Source organism: Erythrolamprus reginae, chromosome 2 (genome assembly GCF_031021105.1).
Source record: "Erythrolamprus reginae isolate rEryReg1 chromosome 2, rEryReg1.hap1, whole genome shotgun sequence".
Taxonomy (NCBI): Eukaryota; Metazoa; Chordata; class Lepidosauria; order Squamata; family Dipsadidae; genus Erythrolamprus; species Erythrolamprus reginae.
The window spans coordinates 125166356-125178937 of NC_091951.1; the positions used below are offsets into that span (position 1 = coordinate 125166356).

The following is a 12582-nucleotide window of genomic DNA, read 5'->3' on the forward strand; positions in this document are numbered from 1 at the left end:
ACTCACAATTAAACTTTTCAAATAATGCAAAAACTTCCTTTATCTCAATCAGCTATTAACGCCCAATTCTTAGGTTATTTTGTAGGAAGTGAACCTGAAATTGCATTTTATGCAAATACTAAGGATTGTTTTTTAGAGAATTTCAGACAAACCTCAGAGATTGTAAATCTCTAAAAGGGAAAATGAAGGATAACTCATGTCAGTGGAGAAGGTCAACTTGACCTTTAGAAAGTGGAGGAAAGATTATCCTATACTGAACACCTGTATTTAATAACCTTCCAAATGATGTCAGCTAACATTTCTAAAAGATCCTACTATCTGTGCTCAATGCTCCTCAACATCTCACATTGCTTTCCCTACATATGCTCAGTTCATCAACTGGAATATTTTCTACTTGTCCACTTAACAGATCAGAGTATTTTAGCATAGAACTTCAACTGCTGTTTTAGAGGTAAGCATTTTGGATTTGCAAGATTTACATGTCCAGCAGAAACAAATTGCTCCCACCCAGATGCTTTGGCTTCACTTCCTGTCCACCTCAGTTGGCTAACACCAACAGACTGTAAAAGAGGTGATTTAAAATGTCAGGATGGCATACAATTCCTTACTGTCTACCTCATCACAGGAAGACTATTTAGGAAGAAAATGAAAAAGATGTTGCCCTAATAGGCATATATTGTTCTGATTGGGATACAGTTCAGTCATTGCAATCTTTATAACCCTGCTCCTTTCTTTTCAATAAATCTTGATAAAGAAGATTTAAGAAATGTAATCATTTTTTTCATTTTTTTCTGGGCAGTGGCCAAAGTGTGTGATAGGTAACTACGGCAATTGTTTTAGTTGCAGGTTAAAAAGAATTTAGAAGCTCTTTGATAAAGTATTAGCAAAAATGATCATTTGAACACAAATAAATCTTACTGCAGTGACAATTATCTGATGCTTTGAAGTGCCCCACATATAGAACTACTGCCACATCCGTTAGTTCTATACTGATCTTTCCCCCTTTCTAATCTATTGTAAAATATGTCCAATGGACTGTGGGGGGAAAAAGCCAATTTAAGGTCAAAATAAATGTGCCTGAAAATGATGCTGATAATTTTTTAAGGCTGCAACAAGCATGTGAGAAAATGCCTTTTCCCACTGACCCTATTATGTCTGTTGCAGTCCCAGTAATTAAATGGCTGATGGAGTTGGAATTTAACATGGAAGAATATAAAAATGCATTTAACTTTGGTTAGGGTCAAATAAAATACAATTTATCCAAGAGTCATCATCAGTGTCATAATCAGTGTCATAGTCACAATCAGGGAGTCAAGTAGTTTCAAGGGAACAGGAAGGAAGACACGCATACTCAAGTGTAAGCAGATTTAACGGTTACAATAAGCAGAATGTTGAGAAAATCTACACCCTGGATATCAATAAGAAACAAATGGCATGCAACAATGGGCCACAGTGGACAGCACATGCAAACATAGAGAAAGGTAGTCCAAAGCACAGAAGAAAGCACAAAGAGATCGCCACAACATCCACCTTGACCCCATCCACTGGTGTACAAGTCCCCAAGAGTCCGACGGCGACCCACATGTCTGGGAAGAGACCAGTATCTCCATGACACTGAGATGAGCATGTTGGGGAAGCAGGAAAGGCACAAAACAGGATATAAGGAGGGGAAGGTTTACCTTTTTAAAAAGAAGATGTAATGCTATAATAAGGTTAACAGTGACATGATCTACATACCACACTAAGCAATGATTTACCTAATACATCTCAGTTAGATTGTTCAACACACAAGATGGTTTAGAGCAATGGTTATCAACCTGGGGGATGGGACCCCTTTGGGGGTGGAACGACTATTTCACAGGGGTCGCCTAAGACCATTGAAAAAGACAAATTTCCAAAGGTGTTAGGAACTAAAAGCTTCTATTCTGGCCCCCCTAGAACATATTTTTACAATCCAACCAATCAGGCGTTTACAGTGGGGGTGTCCATCTGACATTCCTGCAAATCATCTTAAAGCTCTGTTGGGAGAATTGGTGCTAGACATGGTTGGGGGGGGCACCACAACATGAGGAACTGTATTAAGGGGTCACAGCATTAGAAAGGTTGAGAACCACTGGTTAAAATATATACATACATCTTGTTTACTTCCAGGTATATGGCAGACATTTGAGCAATTCGATTTAAGAATGTACACTAAAATGTATCTTGAGGGGTTTTTTAAAATTAAAAATAATTAAAGTAAAACTTTAATTTTACTCACCCACAATGCAACTGACCTTGTAGTCAGCAAATCAAACTCCCACTATAATATCTAACATTTGCATTACTTCAATAAGTTCTATTATTAGGACTTTAGTCCCTTATTCCTTAACAGAATAAACTCCTGTTTTGTGCGGAATTTCCGCAACAAAAGATACCTTCCTCCATATCAGTGCGTTAAAAAAAGTTTGGTCACTCAATTCATAATTCATGTTCATGTGCATTCTTCATGAAAATATGGGTTACTTTAGAAATTGCCTTCAAAAGCATTTAAAGTTTGCTTTTCTATGCAAAGTGTCTATGGAGATTATCAGTCATCCAGTTCATGGTTGTCTCCAAGGTGCTTTTTTCAAGAGGCAGCTAAAAGACTTTCTAGTTTTTCTTTGAAGATGTTTCACTTCTCATCCACAAAGCTTCTTCAGTTCTGACTCAATGGGAGGAAGGGAAGAATTTATATTGAAGTGCAGACAGCGGATCATTTGCATTCTTTTTAGAGAGGCGTTGAGACCACTTGGAGGTTTTTCTGTGTTCTCAGAGTCACCTGAGTATAACTATTGCTCAGGTTCTGTGTCCTGGGATAAGCATAAACTGTTCATTTGGTTTTTTTTAATGATTTGTTTTTTGGAATTCATGTGAGCATTAATAGAGCTAGTCCTTGACTTACAACAGTTTGTTTAGTGACTTGTTCAAAGATACATCACTGAAAAAGCGATTTTGTGACCATTTTTCGCTTACAACCGTTACAGCAGTCCAAAGATCATGTGATCAACATCAGATGCTTGGCAACTGACTCACATTTATGATGGTTGCAGTATTCTAGGGTCATGTGATCACCTTTTGTGTCCTTCTGACAAAGCAGAGTCAATTGGGAAGCCGGATTTGCTTAACAACCAATTGTTAAATTGTTACTAATGTAACAAGTGCAGTGATACACTTAACAACTGTGGCAAGAAAGGTCGTAACATTGGGCAAAACCTACTTGACAAATGTCTCACTTAGTAACAGAAAATTTGGGCTCAATTGTGGTTGTAAGTCAAGATCTACCTGTATAGAGGCTGGGTTTTCTATGCCAAAGTCTGGCATGACTTTTGAAGTACTAGAGTGCGAAAGCTTATGACGAAAGAGCTCCTAAAAAACCAGCATTCTCTGTCAAAAGTATCAAACTAAATGATGTCAATCTTCATGAGAACTTGCTATGGGGGACTCCCTTGGAAGTACGCTCTTGGCACTTAAGTATTTAGTGTATTTCCTCTCTGAACATTGTCCTGAATATTTTATGTGGGCTCAAAGCCCACCAAAACGTATAGTATGAAACAATTTGGGGCTAATCTGAAAGTATCTTGATCTACTCCCACCTTCTTCAGTTTGCATTGAAAATTCATCCTGGGCACCATCCTGGACTTCTAGGCATGTTGCGGGAACCCATCCTTGTTCATCCAATGTACTTACAAACCACCAGCCTAAAACATAAAGAAAAGAAGAATTAAGTGGAGAGTCACAATGCATTCTAGAGAGGATTATGCAACACACACTATGATGGAATGCTCTATCCCAATCCTATACCAATCATAGATCACACCAGTCTGTGGTCTGAGTTCCAATTAAGAAAATGAAAGGCATGCTGAGGTCCCTGGGAATTAGGCAATCAATACTGTACTACCCTTCCGCATACGAATTTTCTCCTTGCAAACAAAATCCTGTTAATGTAGTGAAAATAAAGGTAGGCACTCAAAGATATGTTGACATGCTGGGTGCTTCATTACACTTTCCCCCACTTTTAATTGCTCTCTATTAGAACTATTGTTATGCACTTGTAGAAATAGAAACCTGGGTTTTAGATAGCGTGTCAATTTAGACAAGGGATTTGTGAAATGGAGCTAGGATAAAATCTTACTAAATTGCTTTCGAACATGAAATCTATTGCACACGTCATCCCTTTGCCTAAATCTAACCTCGTCTAACCTCATTAGAACACATTCAGGCAAAGTACTATATTAGGAAGTTATAAGAAACAAGAGATCCTTTCTTTACAAATTGTTTTTTCTGGACTCCTCTATATCCCAAATGAGTAACCCTTACCAGATTCATTCTTCTCAATTATGTCCACAACTTGGCCAGCACACAAACTAATTTCAGAGCTCTCTTGCTTCTGGTAATCAGCCACCACCACATATTGTTCCAGCACCATGGGATCAGCAGATGACAAATCTCCAGCTATATTTTAGGAAACAAGACAGAATACTTGGTCATTGATGTAATACAGTAATACCTCATCTTACGAACTTAATTGGTTCCAGGACGAGGTTCGTAAGGTGAAAAGTTCGTAAGATGAAACAATGTTTTCCATAGGAATCAATGGAAAAGCCAATAATGCGTGCAAGCCGATTAGGAAAATCCAAAACATTAAGGCTTTAAAAAAAAAAACTGCCGGCAGACGAAGCTGAGGCGAACAGAGTGGGGGGGGGAGGGAAACCCATGGAGATCCAGAGGGGAGAATTGGGCAGGAAAGAGTGCAGAAAAACGGAGGAAACCCATGGAGATCCAGAGGGGAGAATGGGGCAGGAAAGAGTGCAGAAAAACGGAGGAAACCCATGGAGATCCAGAGGGGAGAATGGGGCAGGAAAGAGTGGAGAAAAATGGAGGAAACCCATGGAGATCCAGAGGGGAGAATGGGGCAGGAAAGAGTGCAGAAAAACGGAGGAAACCCATGGAGATCCAGGGCGGAGAATGGGGCAGGAAAGAGTGCAGAAAAACGGAGGAAACCCATGGAGATCCAGAGGGGAGAATGGGGCAGGAAAGAGTGGAGAAAAACGGAGGAAACCCATGGAGATCCAGAGGGGAGAATGGGGCAGGAAAGAGTGCAGAAAAACGGAGGAAACCCATGGAGATCCAGAGGGGAGAATGGGGCAGGAAAGAGTGCAGAAAAACGGAGGAAACCCATGGAGATCCAGAGGGGAGAATGGGGCAGGAAAGAGTGGAGAAAAACGGAGGAAACCCATGGAGATCCAGAGGGGAGAATGGGGCAGGAAAGAGTACAGAAAAACGGAGGAAACCCATGGAGATCCAGAGGGGAGAATGGGGCAGGACAGGGTGGGAAAAAACTGGGAGGAACTCAAGTCTGGAGGTGGGGCATCCCAGCGGCCGGCGGCAGGTTCGTAAGGTGAAAAAAGTTCGTAAGAAGAGGCAAAAATATTCCGAACCCTGGGTTCGTATCTTGAAAAGTTCGTATGACGAGGGGTTCGTATCATGAGGTACCACTGTATATTGAAAAATTAGTATTGATTGTTTGATTGATTGATTGATTGATTGATTGATTGATTTGATTTGATTTGTATGCCACCCCTCTCCGTGGACTCGGAGTGGCTCACAACATATCAATAATAAAACAGTGTACAATAATACAACTGGATCCAATTAATATAAATAGTTAATTTAAAACATTATAAAAAAAGCTAAACATCAAAAGTCATTCATTCAAGTACAAACCATAAGCATACTAAACATTCAGTGGCTGGAGGCTGGGATCTAATGACCCCACATCTGGCAGCATAAATATGTTTTCAAATTCTTATGAAAGGCAAGGAGGGTTGGGGCAGTACAAATCTCCTGGGGGAGCTGATTCCAATGGGCCGGGCCCCCCCACAGAGAAGGCTCTTCCCCTGGGCCCCATCAAGCAACATTGTCTAGTTGACAGGACCTGGAGAAGGCCAACTCTATGGGACCTCACCAGAAACTGGGATTCGTGTGTGTGTGTGTGTGTGTGTGTGAAAACTTGTGTTCTCAGAATCCAGTATGGATTATATAAAGTAGATGAGACAAGACAACAATTTAAGACAACTTAATAATTATCGTTCAGTCTCCAACCTTCCCTTTATGAAGAAGGTTGTTGAAAAGGTGGTGGCACTCCAGCTCCAGCGGTCCTTGGAAGAAGTCGATTATCTAGGCCCTCAACAGTCAGGGTTCAGGCCCGGCTATAGATGGAAACTGCTTTGGTCGCACTGATTGATGATCTCTGGCGGACCGGGGACAGGGGCTTGTCCTCTGTCCTGGTGCTTCTTGACTTCTCAGCGGCTTTCGATAGCATCGACCATGGTATCCTTCTGTGCCAGCTGGAGGGGTTGGGAGTGGGAGGCACTGTTCTGCAGTGGTTCTCCTCCTACCTCTCTGGTCGGTCACAGTCGGTGTTAGTGGGGGGTCAGAGGTCGACCTCGAGGTCTCTCCCTTGTGGGGTACTTCAGGGGTCAGTCCTTTCCTCCTTGCTATTCATATCTACATGAAACCACTGGGCGAGATCATCCAAGGGCATGGGGTGAGGTATCATAAGTACGGTGATGATACCCAGTTGTACATCTCCATCCCATGTCCAGTCAGAGAAGCAGTGGAAGTGATGTGCCGGTGCCTGGAGACTGTTAGGGTCTGGATGGGTGTCAACAGGCTCAAACTCAACCCTGACAAGGCGGAGTGGCTGTGGGTTTTGCCTCCCAAGGACAATTCCATCTGTCCGTCCATTACCCGGGGGGGAACTATTGACTCCCTCAGAGAGGGTCTGCAACTTGGGCGTCCTCCTCATGCCCTCATTACCTTGAGGCTCGACTACTGTAATGCTATCTACATGGGGCTACTTTGAAAAGTGTTTGGAAACTCCAGAACGCGGCTGCAACAGCAATCATGGGCTTCCCTCGATCTGCCCATGTTACATCAATACTTCACAGCCTGCACCGGCTGCCAATCAGTTTCCAGTCACAATTCAAAGTGTTGGTTATGACCTATAAAGCCTTATATGGCATTGGACCAGAATACCTTCGAGACCACCTTCTGCTGCACGAATCCCAGCTACCGATTAGGTCCCACAGAGTTGGCCATCTCTGGGTTCCGTCGACAAAACAATGTCGCTTGGTGGGACCCAGGGGAAGAGCCTTTTCTGTGGCAGCCCTGGCCCTCTGGAATCAGCTTCCGGAGATTAGGACTGCCCCCACCCTCCTTGCCTTCCGCAAACTCCTGAAAGCCCACCTATGTCATGGGGAAATTAACTCTCCCGGCTGTCCCGCTTTATGTATGGTATGTTGAGTTGTGTGATTGTTTTTAATAAGGGTTTCTTAATGGGTTCTGGTTTTTAATATTGGATTTGTAGATTGTACTGTTTGTTAGAAGCCGCTTCTAGTCCTTGGAGAGAGGCGTCATACAAATCAAATCAAATCAAATCAAATCAATTAATTAATTAATTGAAATTCGTGAGTAAACCTTTCTAGCTTTCAGTTGCAGAATTAATTCCTGGGTTGGCCAGGATGGTGAAATGAACAAAAGCAATAGCATTAACTGGTGTGTGTGTGTGTGCGTGCATGTGTTCAGTTGGATTATAGTAGACATCTCTTTTGGTGGAAGTCACAAGATTGCTCAATGTTGCTTAACTTCAGTTATAATTACAATATGGAGAGAAGTTGTGTGCTAAAAGTTCCCCCCAGTCATTTCTGTCTCTAGGAACAGTACTCACCTCTGTTTCTAAGCCAAATATCCAGTACTGCCCGAAGACATTCTCTGTGGTCATGTGGCCAGCATGACTAAATGCTGAAGGCGCACGGAGTGCTGTGACCTTCCCAACAAAGTGGTCCCTATTTTCCGAGTTGCATTTTTATGTGCTTTCGAACTGCTAGATTGGCAGCAGCTGGGACAAGTAACAGGAACTTACCCCGTTACTCAGTGCTAGGGATTCGAACCACTGAGCTGCCAATCTTCTGATCAACAAGTTCAGCATCTTAGCCACTGAGCCACAGCGCCCCAAGGTTTGATGATACATACCACTTATTGTGGGTATTTAGTACAGCATACATCTTTTCCTCCCTGGCCTTGATGAATACACTCAAGTTTCAGTAATTTAATGGTTAGAAGTGTGTTCATCAGTCAGTACATTATTAATTAACTAAGACAATGAATAAAACCAGAATAAAAGCAAAAACTAGAGAACCAGATTGAGACATTAACTCTGACTCATATCATACTGTAAATGGATAAATAAGGAGGAAAAAAGGAAGATTATTATTTTTACTTAAAAGCAGAAATCAAAGCTCTGAAAACTTTCCATCGACTCAAAGGTTTGCTGAATTAGTTGGCATACAAATTAAGCCGGGAAGAAATCAATTAAAACTTCTAAAGTCATTAAGCGTATTAGCTAAAATGAAGAACTTATCAAAGTGAGTTTAAAAATAGAAGACTTTTCAATGTATGTAGTAACAGGATATTTCTAACGTACTTAAACTTATTTGGAGACCTCATTTTCAACAGAAAAATCTGTATTAATTGGAAGGGAGTGTAACTCTTGCCTCACATTGGTTTTGTGTATGCTAAATGCAACTATTTGATTTCATTTCCTGTGGTCACTCCATCTGGCCCAGCAACAGCAGCAGATCTGTACTTCCGGAGGATGTGGTTTAAAGCCACAACCACCACAACCCTTTAAAAAAATGAAGCTATTTTTTCCCAATTAAGCACATAGCTTAGAACTTAGAGTAACAGAGTTGGAAAAGATCTTGGAGGTCTTCTGGTCCATTCCAAACAAATATCTTCTTTAAAAACCTCCAGTGGTGGAGCACCCACAACTTCTGGAAGCAATACGTTCCACTGATTAAGTGTTCTCAGTCAGGAAATTTCTCTTTAATTCTAGATTTGATCTCTCTAATCTTCTATCTGTTACTTCTTACTCTGCCCTCAGAAGCTTTGGAGAGTAGGTTGATTCCCTCTTCTCTGTGATAGCCCCTGAAATATTGGAAGACCTCTGCCATGTCACTCTAATTCTTCTCTTTGTTAGACTAGACATACCTAACTAAAGAAAACTAAGAAAAGGTCTTCATTTACATACTAAATTATCCCTTAAATGCTATCTGTGGGGAGACCCACAGGATAATGTAAACATTAAAAAAATCCAGCATCTGGAAATTCAAAACCACTAAGGGGCAGCAGCTTTTCCTTTTTTCAACCTTAGATGAGAAAAGCGAGCTGAGCTACATCAGTAAGAGGATTTTATTTGTTTGTTTGTTTGTTTGTTTGTTTAATACACAATGAGGGTTTTAGTGGATATATATCTATATACGCATAGTAAAATACATGATGAAGGTTATAGAGGAGGTACTCATAGTAAAATATATCTAAAAAATAATAGAAAAGAAGGTATAGTAATAGAACATATCAATGAAAGAATAGAAGAAGAGATATAGGAATAGAAGAAAGGTATAGGAGATATAGGAGAGTAATAGGACAGGGGACGGAAGGCACTCTAGTGCACTTGTAGTCGCCCCTTACTGACCTCTTAGGAATCTGGATAGGTCAACCGTAGATAATTTAAGGGTAAAGTGTTGGGGGTTTGGGGATGACACTATGGAGTCCGGTAATGAGTTCCAACTTGGTTACTGAAGTCATATTTTTTACAGTCAAGTTTATTGTATCAAGGATATTGTACAAGTATTTTTCTTGTCAAATAGGGCCTTTCTGCTCAGTTTTTCTCCAGCAAGAAATTCATGTGAAATAAAGCAGAGACCTGTGTGAACGTGGATTCCTTGGCAGCCCAATCCTATGCACAAAGTTAAGTCCCATTTTCACCTAGATTTTATTCCCTGATGTGGGTATTATGTGTGACAATACGTCTGAAGGTAATGCTTGTCCTGACCACAAGGGCATACTCTGAATATTTGGTTTCTTTTAGAATTATATTTACTACCTATTTAATATTAAATATACCTGATTTTAGCAGTAAGTAGCCCTTGCTTTAAGGGGAAGGGAATGCCCTTTAATCAGAACATTCTTGAAGAATAGGTTTACTTATTTATTAAATTTATATGGTGCCTATCTCACTATGGCAGTGACTTTGGGTGGCTTGCAAAATGATAAAAGGTTTTTTTAAAAAGAAACTATGAAATGGTTAAAGTGAAAAGATTAAATGAGAAAACCCAAGAGAACCCATAAGGGTGAGGATTCTTCTCTCTACCCTATCTGCCAGCCCCGGCAGACATTGTCCCATGGGGGCCCAGTCCAGCCAGTAGATCCATATTATAAAACTCTTCTGGAAGGCCAGGAATGTGGAGACCGACCTCAACTCCAGTGGGAGAATGTTCCAAAGGGTGGAGACTACAGCAGAAGGCTCTTCTCCTAGAGCCTGCCAACTAAACGTCTTTGGCAGATGGGATCTGAAGCAAGCCTTTTCTGTTGAAGCAAGTGGGATGGGCCCACCCCAGTTTATTGGTTAGAAATAATTTCTATGTATGCCTCTTAAAATTTTGGCACTGTTTGCATATTCTGTTTGGTCACTCTGGTGACTACATCATCCGTGGCTCTTCTGTACCGATATAACATTGATGAACACAGGTTTTAACTTACATCGATAAAATCTGTGTGCAATTATGAAGGTGGAATACATTATTCCTGAGGTAACAGCTTGAGACTAAGGGGGAACTTCTGGGGTTAACTTCTTCCACTAAAGAAGTATGAATGCTGCTTCCTCAGCGAGAGCATCACCACATACGGTTTCTAGAGGATTATATTATACTGATACCCATGCATTGCTATGAAACTATGTGGGGCTTGATAAATTGACACAGCTTGAAAATTAATGAGTAGTTAAAAAAGTGACTATATTATTTCATTAGAGTAACTAGTAACGTAAGTTTCTGTTACAGATGAAGACATTATTATAAGTGTAAAAACAATGAAACAGATGGGTTTAAACCCTTTAATCCCAGCAGCAACCGTGGCTGCTTTGTCTATGTAGCCAGGCTAATAAATTGTATAGCTTAGACTTTCAATTTGTCCCTCAGATGAATTGCTCAAGACCACCTTGTAAACAACATTCCTGGTTTTGCTGTCTGGCTTGAGGATGACCAGGCTGTCTGGTGAACTGACTCTGGAGCACGCCACATAGCATTGGCCATGGGAGAAACAGGCAGCTTCCCTTGTGTTTTCCTAACCGCATCAGTAAATCTTTTCCTGCATTTTTTGCCTCTTTTCCCTTTAACTGGTGTTACAGTAGAAGGAACATATTTGTCTGAACTGAAAGTTAAGGGGTGTTTGGAAACTCAAACAGTATTTGCTGTGTGAGCAAGGAAGAGACAGGAAAGAGTGTGTGTGGCTTAGCTCAACTGTTCTGTAGTAAAGCTGCTTGCTGTTGTGAAAGCAAAACTGAAGCTCCTCTGCTTGTGTTTTGCATTTGGATCAGATTTCTTTTCAGGTGGGGAGGGGAAGTAGAACTCCTTAGCATCAGAGCTTGTTAATAATAATATAAGAAATACTCATGCTCTGAGGGTCATTTTCAAGTTTGTAGGCTTTGCGGTTCTGGAGATTTTATGAGTAATGTGTGTGTGGTTTTCACTTTTATCTATATGTACAGTATATATAGATAAATGAAATGAAGACATATAGGAATGAGCCATGGCTAAAGTGCAGTATTGTAGACTTCCATCTTTCCAAGGCCAGTAAAATGAGGACCCAGAGTGTTGGAGATAATGTGCAAAACAATGCTTCTACATGGTAAACTACCTAGAGAGTCATGTAAAGTGTTACGGAGCAATATATAAACTTAAAAGCTATTGCCATTGCTTTGCTATAGAAAATTATGTAAGTTTAAGGTCTTTGTAAATTTCAGTGTCCATGATTGTCAGGGTCAAAAAAATCTGATCTGAAATTACTATTCCAAGGAAAGAAACAGTGTTTGGCAAATAAGAAAAACGAATGAAGGCAACAAAAACAAGCCAGATTCTCCAACTGGTGCAATAAATTGGCTTTGAATCAAATATATAGCAAAGCACATCAGTGAAGAACATTGAAGCACTATGAACAACATTTATCAGAGACATCACAATGAAACTAGCAGCAAGAAAAGACAAGAATGCCCTAATTGTACAGTAAAGGAAGACTGGAGGCTGTTGGGGCCTGGATGGGTGTCAACAAACTCAAACTCAATCCAGACAAGACGGAGTGGCTGTGGGTCTTGCCTCCCAAGGACAATTCTATCTGTCCATCCATTACCCTGGGGGGGTCCGCAACTTGGGCGTCCTCCTCAATCCACAGCTCACATTAGAGAAACATCTTTCAGCTGTGGCGAGGGGGGCGTTTGCCCAGGTTCGCCTGGTGCGCCAGTTGCGGCCCTATTTGGACCGGGAGTCATTGCTCACAGTCACTCATGCCCTCATCACCTTGAGGCTCGACTACTGTAACGCTCTCTACATGGGGCTACCTTTGAAAAGTGTTCGGAAACTTCTGATCGTGCAGAATGCAGCTGCGAGAGCAATTATGGGCTTTTCTAAGTATGCCCATATTACTCCAACACTCCGCAGTCTGCAT

General features: G+C 41.1%; 1 protein-coding gene across 3 annotated transcripts in view; it reads right to left on the reverse strand.

Annotated features, from left to right (window-relative positions):
* SH3PXD2B (SH3 and PX domains 2B) overlaps positions 1-12582 on the reverse strand; it is a 151632-nt gene that overhangs the window by 13117 nt on the left and 125933 nt on the right. For all 3 annotated transcript variants that reach the window (XM_070739409.1, XM_070739407.1, XM_070739410.1), the window contains 2 exons: positions 4339-4473; positions 3615-3719 (listed from right to left, as the gene is read on the reverse strand). In XM_070739409.1, the coding sequence (XP_070595510.1) occupies positions 3615-3719; positions 4339-4473 (240 nt within the window). The remainder of the gene's footprint in view (positions 1-3614; positions 3720-4338; positions 4474-12582) is intronic.